At 33.2% G+C, this 19871-nt stretch overlaps 4 protein-coding genes across 4 annotated transcripts; 1 reads left to right on the plus strand and 3 right to left on the minus strand.

Annotated features, from left to right (window-relative positions):
* Positions 1 to 851: 851 nt before the first annotated feature.
* Positions 852 to 2990, minus strand: LOC105110454 (putative pentatricopeptide repeat-containing protein At1g12700, mitochondrial). The gene has a single exon (XM_011005501.1). The coding sequence runs from the start codon at positions 2812 to 2814 to the stop codon at positions 979 to 981; it is 1836 nt and encodes a 611-aa protein (XP_011003803.1). The 5' UTR covers positions 2815 to 2990; the 3' UTR covers positions 852 to 978.
* A 1487-nt stretch (positions 2991 to 4477) lies between these two features.
* Positions 4478 to 8058, minus strand: LOC105110455 (SEC-C motif protein). Its single transcript, XM_011005502.1, has 5 exons — positions 7692 to 8058; positions 7329 to 7477; positions 6103 to 6264; positions 5305 to 5420; positions 4478 to 4754 (listed from the first exon to the last, which is right to left on the minus strand). Exons 1-5 carry the CDS (start codon positions 7912 to 7914, stop codon positions 4736 to 4738), a joined length of 669 nt encoding a protein of 222 aa, XP_011003804.1. The 5' UTR covers positions 7915 to 8058; the 3' UTR covers positions 4478 to 4735.
* Positions 8059 to 11189: 3131 nt separating this feature from the next.
* Positions 11190 to 13547, plus strand: LOC105110456 (uncharacterized). The gene is made up of 2 exons (XM_011005503.1): positions 11190 to 11665; positions 12421 to 13547. The coding sequence occupies exons 1-2, from the start codon at positions 11322 to 11324 to the stop codon at positions 13073 to 13075; spliced, it is 999 nt and encodes a 332-aa protein (XP_011003805.1). The 5' UTR covers positions 11190 to 11321; the 3' UTR covers positions 13076 to 13547.
* Positions 13548 to 13924: 377 nt separating this feature from the next.
* Positions 13925 to 17988, minus strand: LOC105110457 (P-loop containing nucleoside triphosphate hydrolases superfamily protein). Its single transcript, XM_011005504.1, has 10 exons — positions 17125 to 17988; positions 16953 to 17036; positions 16710 to 16871; positions 16490 to 16596; positions 16215 to 16396; positions 15952 to 16113; positions 15642 to 15860; positions 15408 to 15445; positions 15003 to 15130; positions 13925 to 14916 (listed from the first exon to the last, which is right to left on the minus strand). Exons 1-10 carry the CDS (start codon positions 17345 to 17347, stop codon positions 14305 to 14307), a joined length of 1917 nt encoding a protein of 638 aa, XP_011003806.1. The 5' UTR covers positions 17348 to 17988; the 3' UTR covers positions 13925 to 14304.
* Between the last annotated feature and the right edge of the window lie 1883 nt (positions 17989 to 19871).

A 19871-nucleotide genomic window follows, 5' to 3' on the forward strand; every position in this document is an offset into this window, starting at 1 on the left:
TGATGAATAAGTGAAATTGAAAAAAATAATAACTTTTATAAAAGAATCTAGAGAAAAATTAAAAATTAAAACAATAAAGACTAAATTGAAAGATATAATACTATCAATTTAATTGAAAAATAAAATTAATAAATTAATAATTTTTTTATAAAAAAACAAAGAAAAGATAGAAATGAAAAGAATATAATATTTGATAAATTAAAAAATAAAATTAAAAATAAATAAATTTTATATTCAAAAATAAAATAAAAAAATAAAAAATAAAAAATATAGTTGAAATATCAATAATAAAAACAATAAAAACAATGAAGTTCATATTTTAATAAGAGGAAAGAGAAATATAAATATTTTTGGAATATTAAAAGGCATGCGTCTTTGTAATTACAATTTGGATGTCATATACGAATATTCGTTATTTTTTTATTTAACTAAATATAAATTTAATTAAATATAAAAATACTCTGTAATTATAAAAAAACTATTATGAGAAGTCAAAAATACCCCTTAATCTTAGGTTTAATTTTTTTATTTGAAGGGCATTTTTGATAGTTTTACCATGTATTTAAACTATTTATTATTTATTATATTTGGATAAATACCAAAATATCCTTCAACTTAAATTATAATAACAAAAAACCCATTATGAGAAACATAAAAATAGCTTTTCATGACAGGTTTAATTTTTTTACTTCCACAAATATTTTGGTTATTTTATCATGCAATTAATATGAAAAACTCTTGTTTATCACTAGTCAATTTAAAAATAACAAATGAGTTATGTGAAAATACTTATATGCCCTTGAAAACCAGTGAAGAGTCACCAGTCATTACACTAGTGCAATGTAAATGTCTTTACAGCTATAGTGTTTTTCAAATGCTAATTAGCTCTTTCTAATTTAGCAAGGTGTTTTCGTTCTCACAATATATTTTTGTGTACAAAAAGCTATTTTGATGAAAACTACACTTGATAGGAAGATTTTACTTCATTTTTCTACCTTGAGAGCTTGCACACATAAATAGACTTATGATTTCATCCCTCGATTCCAGATCCGATAACATCTGAAATGTAGACGAATCTGCAGAGAATCCTCTACCAACCATTTCTCCGATTAGTCGTCCTGCATTTGATGTGTCACCGTTTCGAAGAAATCCTTGGATTATAACGTTGTAAGTGCAACTATTCGGCAAGCAGCCACGAACTGCCATTTCTCTAAACAACTCACATGCTTCACTTGGTAGTCCTCCTTTCAAAAGTCCACTGATCATAACAGTATATGTAACCACGTCAGGTTGTATTCCTCTAACAAAAAGATTGGAGAACAGTTCCCCTGCAGCTTCAAGCTTGCCAAAATTGCACATCCCTTGAATAAGGATGGTATAAATGAAAATATTAGGTTCTATCTTGCTCTCCTGCATTGCCTTGAGCAGTTCGAATGCCTCATCCAAATGGCCTTGTTTGCATAAGCCATCTAGCACAATGGAGTAGGTCATCAAATCTGGAAGCAGGCCATAAGAACACATCTCCTTAAGAAGCTTCTGTGCATCCTGAGGTCTCCCATCTCGGCAAAAACCTTTCATAAGAGTACTAAAAGTGACAGTATCAGGAGTCAATGCTTTATGAGACATTTCAGCAAGGAGTCCTTCTGCCTCATCAATCCTTCCACTCTTACAGTGCCCCTTGATCAATATGTTATAACTTTGAACACTAGGTGCACAACCCTGGCGATCCATGATGTTGAGCAATTTTTGGGCCTCATCCATTTGGCTTTGCGAACAGTATCCATCCATCAAAGCATTGTAAGTGTTAACATTTGGTTCCACACCCTTTTCAATCATCGTTTCAAAAACACACCGAGCTTCTAAAATCATCCCTTCTTTAGAAAGTCCATCAACCAAGATATTGAATGTCACCGTATCTGGCATAACATTCCTTTCAACCATTTGCTTGAACAAGCTTGTTGCTTCATTTGATCGGCCCAAATTGCAAAAACCATGCAGAATCGAGCTGTAGGTAACAACATTTGGTGAAATGCCCCGATTGACCATTTCAGATAGGAATTCCATGGCTTCAGTTATGAGTTTATCTTTGCAAAGGCTATCTATGATTGTACTATATACCACCACATTTGGCATGCAACCTCTTTCTTCCATCTTCCTGAGCAACTGGATTGCCATGGTCGTGCTGCCCATTTTGCACAAACCATTAATTAGAGTACTATAAGTAATCACATCAGGTTCGTACCCCATCTTTACCATCTCATCAAACAATTTTACAGCATCAATGATTTTGGCCTTAGAGCAAAGGCCGTTAAGTAGGGTACTGAAAGTGACATGATTAGGTTGAAGACCAAGTTTGAACATGTTACCCAAAACAGAGAAAGCAAAATGAAAATGATCATGGTTGGAATGGCAGAAGCAGTTAATCAAAATGGTAAGAGTATACACATCAGGTCTGGTATTTGACAAATCCATTTGTTTGCAGAGAGAAATTACAGTTGAGTAATGTTTCTTTTTCACGAGGGACCCTAATAACTTGTTAAATTCCACAACGGGTGGCATTGGACGCATGCTTAGCAACTCATTGAAAGAAGCAACGGCGTCGGCAACACTATGAAGTGTGCTATAATTATTACAAGACCCACCGTTGTTTCTCGAGGAAGGACTAATTTTGGTGGTAGAAGCTGCAGAAGTAGTGATGTGCTGGTGAATGAAGAATAAGAAAGAAGGGAGTTTAGGAAAATTACCCATTTCCATTTGTCGTTGTTGAAGCTGAAAAGCAGAAGCTGTGACGGTGCTTCTCCGCATCATCATCATTTGCAAAGCAGGAGCTGAACCCAAACCTGCTCCAGTCTCTCTCTCGCCGGTTCTCGGTTCTCACAGGGACTGAAACACGCTCATAAACAAGTAGAGGGGCTTCTCTTTTTAGGGTTATCAAAAATGGGGCTCGTGATTAGGACCCAATGGACCATTTCTTTTTGAAGCTCGACAAGTCTCACTTTGGTTTTTTTTCCCCAGCTGTGCCATGAGATGATTCACAAAACTCTTTTTTATTTAATTTTATTTCTATGAAAATAAATATTCAAAAACATTTAATAAATGTATTCATTCAATCATAATTATGTCTTCTTATTTATGAATTTATTTTCTATTTAAAGTGGACATGATTTTTTTATCAACAACAAGGTTTTTCAATACAGTCTTAAAGAAATTAAAATAAAATTTGTGAAAATTCAGCAAAATATATTTTTTAGATAAAAATTCTTTTTTTCAACAGACAGTACTTTTTATTTATTTATTACAAGCTTAGTTCTTCATATAAAAATCTATTAGGATTTGTAAAGAAATTTTCAGCCAAGAAACAAAAAATAATGTCTTGATTATATTTATCGTGATACTTTATGAAAAATAAAAAAATAAATGAAAATGAAGCTCCTCAAAATTCAAATGATTTAAATTAAAAAGGAAAATGCATTTTTTACACAAAACTCCCTTTTATCTTTTCATTAATTTTCATTATTTTGACAAGCAATGCTTTATTATTATTATTATAAGCTTTGTTTTTTATATAAAAAATTATAATGATATGTAATAGTTATTTAATACAAAATGGGATAACATAAAATATTTGATAAAGTTTTTAATATGCATATAGAATAGGAAAAAAAAATAGTTTTTGTCCTGTTTCATGGGACAAAACTTATTTAATCGTATTTCCCATATTGTTAATAATGAAATATATAAAATAAAGTAAAAGGTTTATTTATGAAAGCAATTAAATATGCTCATAAGGAAATAAATAACTTATTTAGAAAATAAATAAATTAGTAGCTAAATATAGTAATAAAGTGAATAAAAAATTAAAAACAAAGAAATTGGTTGTTTTAAAAAATTATTTTTATAAAAAAAATGAGAAAATTATTATTTTATTTATGAAAATAAAGTAAAAATTCATGAAATAATATAAAACAATTTATATTTTAATATAGATTAATTTTATGACCTGAACATGATTAAAAATAATTAAATTATTATATTTATATCTATATTTAGATACATGAGAGTATAGGAAATTAGCTTTATAGGATATTGTTCTGTTATGTCCCGTACCTGTCAAATATAAAGCATAAGATTTGTTCACTCCTGTGATATCCATGTCTGACTTTTGTTTGTTTAAATTGATAGTTAAAAAAAATCAATTTATAAATTGAGATCGTTTGAAATAGTATTTTTTCTTAAAAAAAAGTATATATATTTTAAATTTGTTGTTTTAATATATAATATCAAAATAATTTTTAAAAAATAAAAAATATATATTATTATAATACACATTTTCAAATAAAAAATAATTTAAAAAACAATCATTATCATACACTCAAATAATAAAATAAAATAAAATAACAGATTCAACTCAATTCCAAAAAGGAATACCCTAAATCCTCAACAGCAGTACAACGCCTGATGGAAGTGGAACAACATGTCTGGTTAAAAGTTGCTCTTCTTTATTTATTCAATGGCAATCTCATTTGTAAAGGGTGCAATTACAAGCAGCCAATTTCGGCTTAACAACCTGTCCGGAGAACATGCTGCTAATGGCAAACAAAATTAGGAGCTCAATCTAGCTAGTAAAAAATGAATCAAAATTTGAGACTGCAAATCTTTTCTCCAATCTTGCAAGGACCGACCATATCGGCCACCCGCTTTGAGTGCACCTCTTCCATTTGACCTTCCAATCTCCTCAGTCCTTTCCACAGCACCTTCACAGTAAATACAAGGAGCTAGTCAAATTTCACGAAAAAAAAAGGCACATGAGTGCAAAACTTCTTGTATAGGGATCCCCGATAAAAGAAGGAACAGTCGAGTCCAGATAGTGTTGTCAACCTGTTTCTGGAGGACCAAGCTAATGGAAGAAATAAGTCAACACACACCACAGAAGAGAAAAACACACGGTTTGGGTAAATACAGAAGGGAAACCTGATTCCCTGAGAGTATGAAGCAGCAAAGGCCTGCCAACCTCTGACTATTGTCTTACACTTGCAGTCTAATATATCTAAGAACTACATAAAACAATAACAGACAAGGTGACATGAACAGGAAATCCAAGTAATGATCTGACAGATAGCTGCATGAGCTTGCTCGGATGCAAATAACTGTGGCAGATAACTGAAGAATCTCCTGTAAATCATTCTTGGTCACACCTTCTGAGTTCACTCTTATAATGCAATGTTTTGGTTGATGGAAGACTCTAAACAAAAGATTCTAGAAATACAATCATTTTCTGAAAGAAATCTGAAGGATAAAGAGTACCGTTTGTATTTCTTCTTGGAACCACATGGACAGAGTGCATTTTTGCTGATCTGCCCACTCTTAGCCAAATTAGACCGAGCAAGATCCAATGGTGTCGATCCCATCAACTTCTGGACCTAGAAACAGAGATAATAATCGATGATACATCTTCTAACATTCCACTCTAGAGAGTAATTGAAAAGAAAAAAGAACAGTTGCTAAATTGCTCCACTACAGATCCGAGAAATAAAAATGGAACTAAACAATTGACTAAATCAAACACTTCACGTGGAAAAGAAGACTGGTTGATAAATAACAAAGCATATTGGATCATTTGGCTTAAAATCCATAACAAAGTCCAGCACAGAAGCCCATAACGTGACTCTGTAGATTTTTCCATTTCTTTCTGAAGAATAGCCCAACTATGAAAAATGTTCAATACCAGCAAAGGTATGCATGGAGCTTCGACTTCTGCTTTGAAAAGGTTCAAATCACATGACTATAAAGATACAGAGTGGTCCTGAAAGCCAACAAATTCATTTGTCTTCCCAAATTTTGTAAAACTGAGCCAAAAAAGAATTGATATCAGGGCCTTCTTCTGACATTAACTAAACCCGGACCTAGTAACATCTTACACATAGAATGACTTCTAACAGAGGATTTGATTCCTGATTTACAGGTATGGTTTTCCCATCATAGTGAATGAACAACCACCCTCATTCAGTAATCCATATTCGTAATCTTTCACAAAAAAATGAAGCAGAAGTGTAGAAACTCTTTAAAAAGTGTAATAACTAAATAAAATGCAAGCAACAGTACCTCAGCCATGCTCTTTGGCATTGGTTTCCCTTCTTCCTTTAATTTTTGCAACTTATTCTGTGCTTCTTTAGCCCATATAAACTTAGAGAGAGCACTCTCAACATCTGCTATTGTGCAATTACAGTGCTTCGCTGCTTCTTGTTTTTGACTTGTTTGGAGGTTCTACAAACAATGAAACTAAAATCATAATCAAACAGCCTACCCAGATGCCATGAAAAAGTAACATAAGATTAAATATATTAAGAACCAAGAAGGGAACCAACCTTGCAATCAATACACACAAAAATTCTATACATGAACAAAGTTATTAGGGATTAGAATATATATATATATATATATATATATATAGAGAGAGAGAGAGAGAGGCAATGAAAGGCAAAATATGAGCAAATAAAAGAGATATTAGAGAATTAAAAAAAAAAGAGATGCATCATATAACCAATCATATGGTACAATCAACTTTGCTGGCTCATGATATTCAGCACTAGAAGATTTGAACCCTACAACCACAAGACAATTTACTGAGATTATTCACAAATGTCTAGGGAGCCTAATGGCACATTACACATGAATGCATACATTGAAAGATGATTAAATAATTTAACCAGCAATCTAACCAGAACCCATCAAATAACAGAAGATTACAAAAAATAAGAACAAACAAGGGAACCAATCTTGCAGGAAACAAAAAATGCATGCAAAAATTCTATTCATGACTGAAGTTTAATGCAAGAAAGTATTGCAGCCATTAGAAGAACTGTTAGAGAATAAAAAACAAGAGGTGTATCATGAAGTAAATCACAGGGTGCAATCAACTTGCTGGCTCATGAATATTCAGCACCAGAAGATTCGAACCCTCCACCAGAAAACACTTTGCTGTGAGATACTGAAATTATAATTGAAAGGTCGGAACTATAAGGTAATATTCAAAATTCTTGCTGGCAAATGGCACCTTCAAAAAAATCACATAAAAATGATCCCCTTCATTTGGTGTCCAGCCTTGATTCTACTAAAATTACCCATCAAAGTATCCCCTAACGCAGAATATTAATAAACCAGATTGCATATTTGCTTCATACTTTTCCAACTCATCATTTGAATGACAGAAGATACTCTGCTATTAGTAAAGAGCAATATCGCAGCAATTTTGCAGTAAAGGTGAATAAGTAGATCCAAGCCGTGCGTGGTAGTATCTAAGAAAGGCAGCTGTAAAGGGACAAACCAACCTCACCAGTAGGATCAAGTGCACCAAGATATCGAATTATTGCTTCCTGCTTTTCAAAAGCACTGGAAAAGGTCGCTTCACTGCTCCTACCAACGACGAATTGCTTGAGCGATCCAACCCTCCTCGCATTCTTCATCCCATCTGCAAAGCCTAAAATAAAATAAAAATCAAAACTAACAAAAATAGCTTTCATTTTCATAACACCCAAGTTATTCATTTACTTGAAACACGCCCTCAAACACAGAAGTTACACTTCAAGTTTTTCACTTTCACTCTCAAAACACAAAAGGGAGTTCTAAAAACCATAAAATTTGCTGATTACTGGATTGAGAACTAACGTGGCAGGCAATGACGCAAGACTTACTGAGTAACGTGAATGACTCTGGGGTGTCTTCAGTTTCTGCCTTTTTTCCAGTGAAGACACCTTTGATGGTGTCCATCCATGAACTCACTGGCGCGGTGGAGGAAATCAAGCGGTGCTGTGACGTAATGAGGTGACTGTCGATGTGAGAATAGCTTAGGGAGCACAAGGAGAGAAATTTAGGGTTTTTCTGGGAAATGTTGAACAGAATCCTTGGAGAATTCATTGTTTTATGGATTGGAAATGAATTTTCGAGTGATTTTTTTTCTTTTCTATTTCTGTGTCTGTGTTTTTGGAATTAGGGTTTAATGGATGCTTTTTTACAGGAGGGTGGATTTAGGCATGGTGGTTAATCGAATCAACAAATCTTGTAAAACGACGTCGATTTGTTAGATTCCAAAGAGGATGGGAATTAGACCTGGCCTTGCACAAAATTTGAATCATTCTTATATATTTGTGGTTTTTTTTAATAAAAAATTATATATGTAGTTGTTTTTAACATGTTTTTATAATTAAAAAAATTTATGTGCGAATAAATTTTTTTATGTGTATATTTAATTAAATAAATAAATATATGTATATTAATAAATAAATAAAAATAATAAAGGATAAGTAACAATAAAAATAAAAATTGAGAAACAAAAATAGATCAAAATATTTAATTTTATAAATTGTTACATCTATTCCATTATATTTACTAAATTTGTTTATTAAAAAAAAAAATTATTCAAGTAAACAGTAATATAAATTAAAAAATAAATTAAATTGATTGAATAAAATAAAAATAAAAAAATACTATACAAAACTACACATATTAGAAATATCAACCAAAAATTAATTTGTTTTATTTTAAAAAATAAAGTTTATTTAGAATTAAAAAAATATATAAATAAAAAAGAAATTATTAAATAAAAAAATAAGAAAAATAATTTCTAACTAAAAAAGATTATAGAAATCAACAAGTTAAAGTTTTTTTTAAGATTGACCGATAATAAATTAGTCATGTCTTAAGTTAGAATGAGGATTTCATCAAGATATGATATATGATATAATTAAGATATAAATCAACAAGAAAAGATAGAAATGAAATATGATAAAATAATTATATGTGATTAATCATTTAGATTATCATAGGAAAATTTAAATGATTAAGTTATATGTAACATATGGCTAATTCCGTTAGCAATCAAAATGGAACATTGAAAATGAAAGATTAAATATAATAGTGATTTTTATTATTATTACTGAGTGTTTTAAAAATAATATTGATCAATGAAAAGAATTAATTTGCAGGAGATGTCTTGACAATTATGCCACTAACCCGAGCCAAAAAATAGCTTATAACATAATAAATATATGCATAATACTTATAAAATTGTTACATTGTGTTAACATTGTTATCATATTTATAAAATTGTTATGTTGTGTTAATGTTGTTATCATAAAATTTATTTATTTGTAATGATATTATTATACAAGTTTATAATTAAATGAATGATGGAAGAAAAGAACATATGTGAAATGACCAGCAATTCCTGAAGAAAGGTTAATGATATCATATGACTCTTGATATTAGTAAGGTATATGATTAAGATATTTAAAAGATCATGATTAGTCATTATAGGTATTTAGATAGCTAATAATATCAATGAATTATACTGATATTAAGGTTAAGTATTTTCGGTTCGATCTGGTTTTGGATCAAAATAAACAACTAAACTAAAAAAAATTTAAAAGTTTTTGAACCAAATCGGACCCAAAACCAGTTCAAATCGATTAATTTCGATTCGGTTCAATTTTTTTCCCTTTCAAACTAAAATTATAATGCTCAAGCTAATTTCAGATTCAATCAACTCCTTCTTCAGAAAATGTTACAAGGCCTACTAATTACAAATAAACAGAAAGCATGATATGAAAGATGAACCTATGAAATTTGTCAAGCACCATAAAGCTATAACATTTGGGTCAAGAACATGTAGATTTAAGAAATGAGAGATAGCTAGGTGGTAGCCAAATGATAAGGACTTGGGATCAAGGGGTTTGCTCTCTCTGTGATCTCAGGTTCGAGTCCTTGGTTGCTCATATGATGGCCACTGGAGGCTTACATGGTCGTTAACTTCAGGGCCCGTGGGATTAGTCGTGGTGCGCGCAAGCTGGCCCGGACACCCATGTTAATCTTAAAAAAAAAGAAAAAGAAATGAGAGACAGGAATAAAGCATGGAAGAGAAAAATAATAGATTTGACTCAAATCATTTGAGAGATGAAAGGTAGAGAATAGGAAAACGGGGTGGTTAAAGGAGCATAGAGCTTAAACAAAAAAGCATGGAGCTAAAACTTAACAACTAATAAGTAACAATCATAGAGTTAAGCATGGAAAAAAAATAAGAGAGAAGAGATGAAGGGGAGATATATAGAGCAAAGGGAGGGGGGAGATGCAAAGAGCTAGGGAGCAAAGGGAGGGGGGCGGCTGAATGTGGGTTTAGGGTTAGAAAACTTTTTTTTTATATTTGTTTTTTTTTAAGTGGTGGTCTGGTTGAACCGGTTCAATTCAATTCGGTTCAATTGGTTTTAAACTTTGAAAACTGAAAGTGAACCGAACTAGAATTTTTTTGTGATTTTTTAATTGGTTAATTCGGTTTTTTTCAATTATTTTTTTTATTTTTTTCAGTTTAATCGATTTATCGATTTTTTTACCCATCCTTAACTGATATCAACATTTCCATTAAAATTTGATTAGCTATCCATGAAAAGAGGCTAATTATATGAAAAGGTTTTCTTAGCATCGTCATTTTCAAATAATAAACTTAATATACTAAAAAAAGAGTTGATTAAATATTCTAGACCATCATTTTCAAATAATAAACTTAATATAATCAGAAAGAGTTGATTAATTATCCCAAATCAAGATAACTAATAATAGTGATATGACATATTGATATTAATATAAAATTTTAGTTCTAGTTAGTTGATGCCCAGTAAATGAGACTAATGATTCTGATAAAATTATTAACATTAATAAGGTTTTAAGGGGGGAAAAAAACAAAATAGAATTTGCATTAACTAAATCTAGAAATGGATGAAAGCAATAGCATAACGAGAACACTCGGAGCTTGTAGATTTTCAAAAGAAATGTTGTGCGCTGGATATTAAAGAAGGTGTAATAATATAAATTATATTTTTTTAAATGTTGTTTAATCTATTTTACACTCAATATAAATTATATATTTTTTTAAATGCAAAGGATAAATATAAAAACAAATAAATCATAAAATAATTAGAATAATTTTCATTTATTGTAATTGTAAAATATGGATGAGATTTTGTTATTTTAAGGGTTTTTTTTAGGATTATTATTGTGGTTGTTATCATAAAAATTATACCGAGGATGCTCTTGTAATTAAGACAAAATGCAAGCCCCACAACTTGCAAAACACAAAAACAATGTACTGTATAGTGTTTTGAATTCCAATTCCCCAAAACGACACAACTTGCTTGTGAAGGTCTCGAACTCATCAGTGTTTCTTATTCCTAAAACGACACTGTCACACATTGAACTACACAGAAAAAAAAAAAACAAATTCATTTTCATCCAGCATCAAGCAAGAAGAGAGAGAAGAGGGGAGCAGGGAGAGAATGGCACTGTCAACAGTAACATATTCACCAACACAAAAAGGAATAGTAATTTCAATTCCAACGCTGGTCCTTTCTGTTTCTGTAGGAGCAATAATGCTATTCTTTCTCTTATCTTCGCTGTCTACATGTTCATGTCCTCCTCCTTTGCAAAGCTTTAATGATAATAACAATGGTCGGGGGGGGCTTGGCGAGGTTGATAAAAAAGAGAGAATATCTGCAACACAAGAGGATATTAAATGGATCAAGGATCAGATCCAAGCTAATGGCTTACATATGCAAGATAATGTTCTTCGTAAAGGGATTAATCCCCGTACTAGAGCTCAACAATTACAAGATCTCATTCAGTAAGTAACTCTCTTTTATATTTTTATAAGGTTTTTTGATTTCTGGGTTTTCTTTGTTTTGAATGGCTGTGTATTGGGTGTTGATAAAGTTTGGATTTTGGGTGGTTTTTTTGGATGATGTTGTATTGATTGGTGGAAAAGATGTAATTTTTAAGGATGTTATATGTGTTAATGTGTTTGGGCTGTGGTACCAAATTGGGTGCTTAATTTGAGTTGCACATTTTTAATAATGAAAGGTGTTCGTTTTTTTAAATCTGTTTAATCTTGCAAAATCACAACCATGTGTGTTTGTGTGCGTGATTTCGTGAGTGAGTTTTTCTTCCTGGGGTTTGGACATTTTGTCGGTGCTCCATTGCTATCCTGCAAATGTTGTTGTCAATATCTCTGCACTTGATCCATGTTTGATAGAATGGAGTGAGAGGTAATTAATGTATTGGAAGGAGATGACGGTATTCTGGCGAAATGCAGTCCCATGGAAAGAAGTAGGAATCATTTGAAAACATACACAACACAGGAAGACAGTTGATTTGATTTAATTTTGGGAGTTGAGTTTTTCTTCACGCCCACTCTTAAATGCAATGTCGTAACTTCTAGTAGTTAATGTTATCGGTTTCTCTTATACTGATTGTCCCTAAAAATTTGAGCATGTCTTTTTATGTTTCTGCATGTACACTCAAACTTAGAAATTGGTATTTTGTACATTTTAATTTCAGGGTACAGGAATATTTTTAATTGATTTGAGCCCTTTTTTTCAGGTTCAAGGGCATATCACATTATGAAGGGCTAGCGTCAGATAACCACACTGCTCTCCCGTGTCCTGGCGAGCTACTTGTGGAAGAGCATCATAGCAACTATGGGGAGCCGTGGGCTGGTGGACACGATGTGTTTGAGTTCCTTGCAGAGTCCAGCCACCTGTCACCCAATTCACGTGTGCTAGAGATTGGGTGTGGAACACTTCGTGTTGGCTTGCATTTCATTCGTTATCTCGTCCCTGAGCACTTCCATTGTCTTGAAAGAGATGAGCTCTCTCTGATGGCTGCATTTAGATATGAGCTTCCCTCTCAGGGTCTTTTACACAAGCGTCCTCTGATTGTGAAAGGTGAAGACATGGATTTCTCCAAGTTTGGTTCTGGAGTTGTGTATGATTTGATATATGCTAGTGCTGTGTTTCTTCATATGCCTGACAAGCTTGTCTGGGCTGGACTGGAGAGATTAGCGAGCATGCTGAAACCTTATGATGGCCGCATCTTCGTGTCACATAATATAAAGTTCTGTTCAAGACTTGGAGGTGAGGAATGTACCAAGAGGTTGACCAGTCTGGGACTCGAGTATAGTGGAAAGCATACACATGATAGCTTGCTGTTTAATCACTATGAAATTTGGTTTGAATTTAGATGGTCTAAAGCTTAGAGCCCGCAGAAAACTCTTTCTTGTTTATTTGGATACAAGATGAAGCCTCCGTGATTGTTGTATACTAGTTTTGTTGCTCCTGATCACTTCCTCGTCAACATCCAGTTTATAACAGTAAGAAGAAAGAAGGATTGATGATCTTGCAGGTTTTTGTTTGGCTTGAACTTCTCTCTGAGGATGGAATGGGAGGCTTTCGATGTATGTTTTACAGAAAAAGAAATGGATGTAACTTTGATTTAAGGATTCAGAGCTGATTTGAAAAGGTCCGCAAGGTTATGAAATTAAATTATGCAACGGGGTAGTCCAAATTTGAAATGCTAGCTTGAGGGCACACTTTCTTTTCAGACATTCTATGGCTTCTTGATTACTAAAACTTGTAAGGTTAATGCACAGTTTGCAGCTCTTGACAAGGTCCTGAAACTGAATGTATCTATTGATTTATCAGTGCGTTGTGTTGCTTTTCTCTTCCAAAGTTCTCGTCTAGACTGCATCTCGCCTGCTAACTTTAAATTGCTTAGAAGCAAAGCATTTTAAACTGGCCAAGACTGAAGCACATGAGCCTGCCACTCTGCCAGTCCTCATATGCACTTGCATCATATTCCATACTACCACAGAAAACTTAAGCTGTAATCGTATAATGGAAAAGAAATTTGGGGGATATGGAATGTAGGAACATTGCGTGGACAAGGCAATGACAGCGAATGGGAACTCCAAGTAGATGTATCCAGTGTAGTGCGTTGTTGAAAGAGCAGAAATCAGTTTCATACTAGAGGGAATCATATCAATTGAGCAGCTGAGAGCTGGATTTGTTCCGCTGACACCGCATACAGGTCATGAAGCAAATCAAAAGACCAGAAAGGTGTGATATAATAAACAATATGATGTTAATAAAATCTAAACAAAAATCAGGCACGCATTACGCTAACATGTCCATGTTAATGAGTATTTAACAATTCTCATCAGACCTAACCAGGTCATCAATCATGTGACAACAGGGATGCTGTAAACAAATAATATAACAGATCCCAAGTTCCCAACAAGCCTATGCGAAACCCCCATCCCACTGTGATACACAACACTCACTAAAAAAACTCCCTCCAGATCAAAGCACGGAATCCCACACACCCTTTGTTAAGCACCAAACTGGAAAAAAATAAAAATAAAAAAGGATCCCGGTCCTGCATGCCAAAAAAATATTAAAAAAAAAATCCTGAGGCTTTTCTCTACCCTTAGATTAGATCAGACATCCTTCTTCTGTGACGAGAAAGCGTAGTTCTCAAGTTTGGATCTGATGAAATAACAGTCTTGCTTCGAGGCAAGGAGGCCATCTTCATCTCCGGGACATTGCATTTGGGACTCTCTGGGAGACGAGGTTTTGTCTCTCCATATCTTGACTTTCTATTTGACTCCTTTAAAATTGCTCTAAAGCGAAATTCTGAATAACTGAAGGACTGAGAAGCTGAAAATTGTAATGAACTTCTTGTTGCGGATCTCAAACTTCTTGCCCGCCCAACAATTAATTTTTCTGCAGCACTTTGCCTTTGCCGACTAGCCACAGTAGAAGTCATAAATCGCGGGAAAGGACTTGTCATATTCCTCCTAATTCCTTTGTCAGTAACTTGAGATGTACTATTGACTTCCTTATAGTCTTCTTTGGGACTTAAAGGTGCATTCTCCTTGTCATCAGGAACATGATAAGTAGTTGACAAAAGCTCTCTGTTTTCACTCAACAGGAACTCAGCCTTATGTACTTGATACCTAACTTTCTGGCACTCTTCTTCGGCTTCTCTCATTTCTACTTCGAGTTCCAAAATCCTCTTCTGCCTTTGCATGTTTATGTCCTAACCAAAGGCAAATGCAAGTGATGGATGTGAACTTTTTGCAACAAGATTATTGACAGTTGTGAAAGAACTTTACAGAGTTGTACCTCTGTTAGATCTCGATAGGTCTCTATCGCTCTTGCTCTATTTGCAAAGCTTAAAGAACAGATTGTCTCTCCAACATCTTCTTCACACGGGCTTATATGCACAAGCATTAAAACCTTTGAACTATGACCTAGAGCAATAGAATTTAAAATTTTCAAACTATCGAGACAGTATAAAAACATCACCCAGAAAAGAAAAGGAAACGTATATTTGTGTTTGCAATGGCACTTTATTGCATACACTCTACAGCATAAATAGAAGTCATGACCATGTAAGGAATTTAACTGTCACTACCAGCAGTCTTCAGACTCCACACCTTTATAGTTTCAGGTATTAAGAACCATTGAGTGCTATGTGAATTTCAATAGAACTGAAGTTCTTAATTTTCTGTTCGTGCAGAGGTTTACCTAAGGAATCTTTGAGGATTTGAGTTAACTTGCTGTTTCTGCAGCCAAAGAAGTGAAATTTAAAATCAGATAAATTAAATATTGACAAGAGGACAGAAGCAAAACCTCAAAAGTCCTAACTTGGTTGCAATAGTAACTTCGTAAGCAAATAGGGACCACCGCCAGCTTGCCCAACAAAAAAGGAAGGCATCATTAAAGATTAAAAAAAAAAAAAAAACCCAACTAAAAACTTGCCTGTAAGGCACATGGCCTCTCTTCCTTCTTAGAGCAGCGATAACATCACCCAAAGCGGAAAGAGATAGATTTATGGCCCTTCCCTCATCCATTGTCTGTCCGGTGGCCCCTGTCTTCAACAATCGCTCACTTCCTCCGAGATCAACCATCCACAGTTTGCTCACTTGTGCTTTAGCTTTTGAATCATCTCCATGTCGAGAAATGGTGATCCTCATTAAGCTAGATATATAGAACTAAACAGATAACGGAATTGTCGAAAGAAATTAATCAAGCAAATAAGTTCGAAAAATAAAGGAGACCCTAAACCCACCAGTGTGACCTGCTTGATGTCTCATTGACATTAGTCCATGAAGTAGATCTAGCCCGCCTGCCCTTAGCATACCACCATTTTGCCTTTGCAGTATCAGGTATTTGGACCTGTGTCAGACCTTCAACTTCAACCATTCCCTTTGGATCTGTTTGAATATTTAAACTGCTCTGGTATAGTTAGCCAAAACATGTTTACATCCTATAAAGGCTTCGATTTGATTTTTGAGTTTGCGTTTCATTTGAGCATCAGGAGTATATAATTACCATTTTGCTGCAACCTCATATGTCCTGCTCGCCACTTTTGGAGCAAGTAGATCTCTAAGATTACCCATGTAAACCTCCAGCATGCTCATTGAAAATGTTATAGATGAGTTATCCAAAGAGGCTTGACGAAAAAGCTCTTCAATAGCTCGAGGAATGATCCCAGCCTGGTTATTTGTGCCATCCTGGAGAATGATTTAACCCATAGTCATCAATGATCAAGAACATGCAATTAATAACAAAAGTACAAGAGGAACACATTTCAATCTGCCACTGACCATTGTGAATGTCTTGCCAGTTCCGGTTTGACCATAAGCCAGTATGCATACATTGTGCCCATCAAGTGCAGATCTAAGGATAGGTTCAACCTCAACAAAAACATCTTCTACAGAGTTTTCAAGGGAAAATAGACTCTTAATTCAAATGAAACCAAAAAGAAAATGATTAAAACAACCTATGATCAACCGTAGAAGAAAGCACATTAATTTGGACACAAACCTTGAGTAGCTGCTTGATGAAAAACCTTATCATATCTGTACTCCTTCCTAATTCCAACTGATTTAACCACCACCTTCTCTAACCCAATTGAAATGGGTTCGTGAATTCTTCTTCTATCTGACAATAGGAACGGTCTCACTCGACAAAAAACTCTAATGCTGCCTGAAAATCAAAGCCAGAATTAGAATAGGCGAAAACATTGTCAAAAGAACTCCATCTTGAGACCAAAGAGTAAATTCCTACCTTTAATATCCAATATCTTATTTAATGCTTCTCTGCGCTTCTTGTCCAACAATCTCTCCTTTCGTTTCAACCCTGCGATCTCACCTGTAAATTCAATGCAACATGGGAACCTTATGGAAGAAAAGAACCTTGAAACAACAGGTAACTACAACTAAATACTTCAAACTTTTACCTTCTAGATTCGATATAGAATGCTCAAGCTCGCCCTTTTCATGCTCAGGAACAACATTGACATCGGTATAAATGGTTGAGTTAGGTAAAGGTGGTGAATCCATCAACTCAGATTCTAACTGGAACGCATCGATGTAATCTTGGTTTGGTTCCATCGGCTCCAACTTCTCTTTTACATTATCTAGAGGCAATGAGATCTGCTCCACTTCACTAGGAATGAACATTTCTAAGGTAAAGAAAGTTGAAAACACAAACCCTTTTCGAGAGACGGCAATATTGATACTACAAGCTCACTTCTTGCTTAAAGAACACACCAAACCAAAACAGAGTGAAAATGAAGAAACAGCCAGAGCTTTGAACTACCTATTCCACAGGATTTGCTGTTGGATACTAAAAACAAACTCTTTACACCTCATAAAAACTAAAGTAAGGTAGTGATTTGGAGAAATTTCAACATTAACAACAACAGAAAGCAGTTTGAAGTGTATATAATAAATCAAGATGAAGTGTAGATGAAGCCATGTCTCCAAAAAGGTAACCCCAAAAAAGCAAACGCAAGAAACTGGATTCAAAAACACAAAAAACCCAGAAAATAGTAAATCCCAAGATCAAAAAAATTGTGGAGTTGATAATGGGGTGATTGAATTCAAAAGAAACCAGTAATTAATTAAGCAAAGAAAGGAGAGGACTTAGTGCAAGAAAACAAGGAGAAGTCAAAACCTAAGTGCAGATTTTTCAAGAAACCTGAGCTAAGGAAGCACAAGAGTTGCTTTCAATGATTGAAAACTGCTTGGACCATGATTTGGACTTTCAAGTCTTTAATTTGTAGTACACTTTCAGAGACACAATGGCCAGCCATTAAAAAAACTGTGTGGGTCAGATGGCTTGTAAGAATTTCACTTTACTAATTGTGTAGATAATAGATTAGTATCATGATGTGGATATGATTATTATTAAGCTAAAGATTTGTTGGTTTTCTAACACTACAGCTTGCAAGCAGTTTGATTTTGGTGTAAGAAATTATTTTATCCTTAATATATTAATTCATTTATGGATGGTATATTTATAATATAAGCACGAAAGCTGACGGGAAAAAAAAGTATTCACTTCACAACGAAAATAAAAGGAAAGGTATTATCATGACAATACAATTTATATCTGTATCAAATAAATTAAACAAAAAAAATATCACAAGAATTTGAAGAAAAATAAAATAAAATATTATAACCCGGTTCTTAGTTAATTAAATATGGAATTATAAGATTGGATTAAAAAAATAAACTGAATTAATCAAAATTTATATAATAAATTTGTATCTCAAGTAATAAAATCAAGAAAATTTAAATTAATTTATCAAACTCATATATACTATTCTAATAAATAGTAAAATGTGTGTAAATATATAGATTTAGTTTTTTTGTTATTTGATAGTGTGAAATAATAAATTATTTGACAATATTCTTAAATACATAATTTTATTTAAAAATATATTAAGATATTTTTTTTACTCTGAGTATATGAAAATATTTCAAAAAACAAATTAAATTGATAAATCCAATAAAATAAAAAGGCAAAAAGGTTATTTTATCACTACACCAGCCTAAACCTGTGTTTTGATATTTATTTAAAAAATGTATCTCAAATTTCAAAAAATATCTTTCCTTTGCTTGATTGGATTCAGATAGTAAAAATTGTATTATTATTATTATTATTATTATAGTAAATGAAGTAAGATTTTCTTTTTAATTATGGTGGGTCCATGTCTAAATAATAGTAAATGAACTGTAAAAATCCCTCTCCCTTTCTCCATCTCTCTGTTCTTTTCCTTCCTTTCTTTTCAGGGTGGAGCGTGAGGAGCGGAGGGCAAAAAGTCAAATTGAAAATGAGACCGCTTTTCCAATTTTGGAATTTTGTTTATATATATATATATATTCCACGTGGGGCAACAGTGTAATAAAAAAAGGTAAACGGACCTCGGATTCTCTGGAACGCTCCCGGCCTACTCTCATCTGACAACGTGGCGTGATTTGATCTGTTCGAGGATGGTGAGGAAGTAGTCTCTGGTGCAGCAGATCATGATTCCCTGGTAATTTTTTTTAACTGTTTGACAGAGATGCACTGACGACTTGCCGTTAACGGTAAAGCTGTAATAAATGGCGGGTAGAGACTAGCCATTAGATTTTTAATTTTTAATTATTTTTTTTTTGGAAGGCATGGGTTTCCCCGCGGAGTGGATAACTGCTAAAGAGCTAAAGTAGTAGTTGGAAGTTGGAAACTTCTTAAAGCAAATTCCACTATTATCTTCCCATTATTTCTTGGCTTTTCATGCTCTCGATTTCAAAAGGAGTTCTTACTGCAAATTTGATTTTAATACACGCCACTCACCGACATGATGATGATGTTTGTTTACACGGTGTGCTGGGTGGGTGTGCGTTTTATTTTGCTTGTTTTTCAAAAAAAAATATTTAAAAAATATTAATTTAATAATACCAGATAATTTCAAATAAATATAATGTGTTGATATTAAAATTTTAAAAAATAAATATTATTCTAATATATTTTTAATTAAAAAAATATTTTTTTAACTCATTATTCACCATAATACCAAACATGAATTTAGAAGTTATCGACAATTATGAATCATTTGAAGCTAGAACTTTGTTGATGGACAAGAACAGAAAGGGGGGAGCTTGGATGGGGTGAAATTAATGGAGGGAATAAAATGGAGAAAAATATTTTTTTTTATTT

Source organism: Populus euphratica, unplaced genomic scaffold, assembly GCF_000495115.2.
Source record: "Populus euphratica unplaced genomic scaffold, PopEup_1.0 scaffold394.1, whole genome shotgun sequence".
NCBI lineage: Eukaryota > Viridiplantae > Streptophyta > Magnoliopsida > Malpighiales > Salicaceae > Populus > Populus euphratica.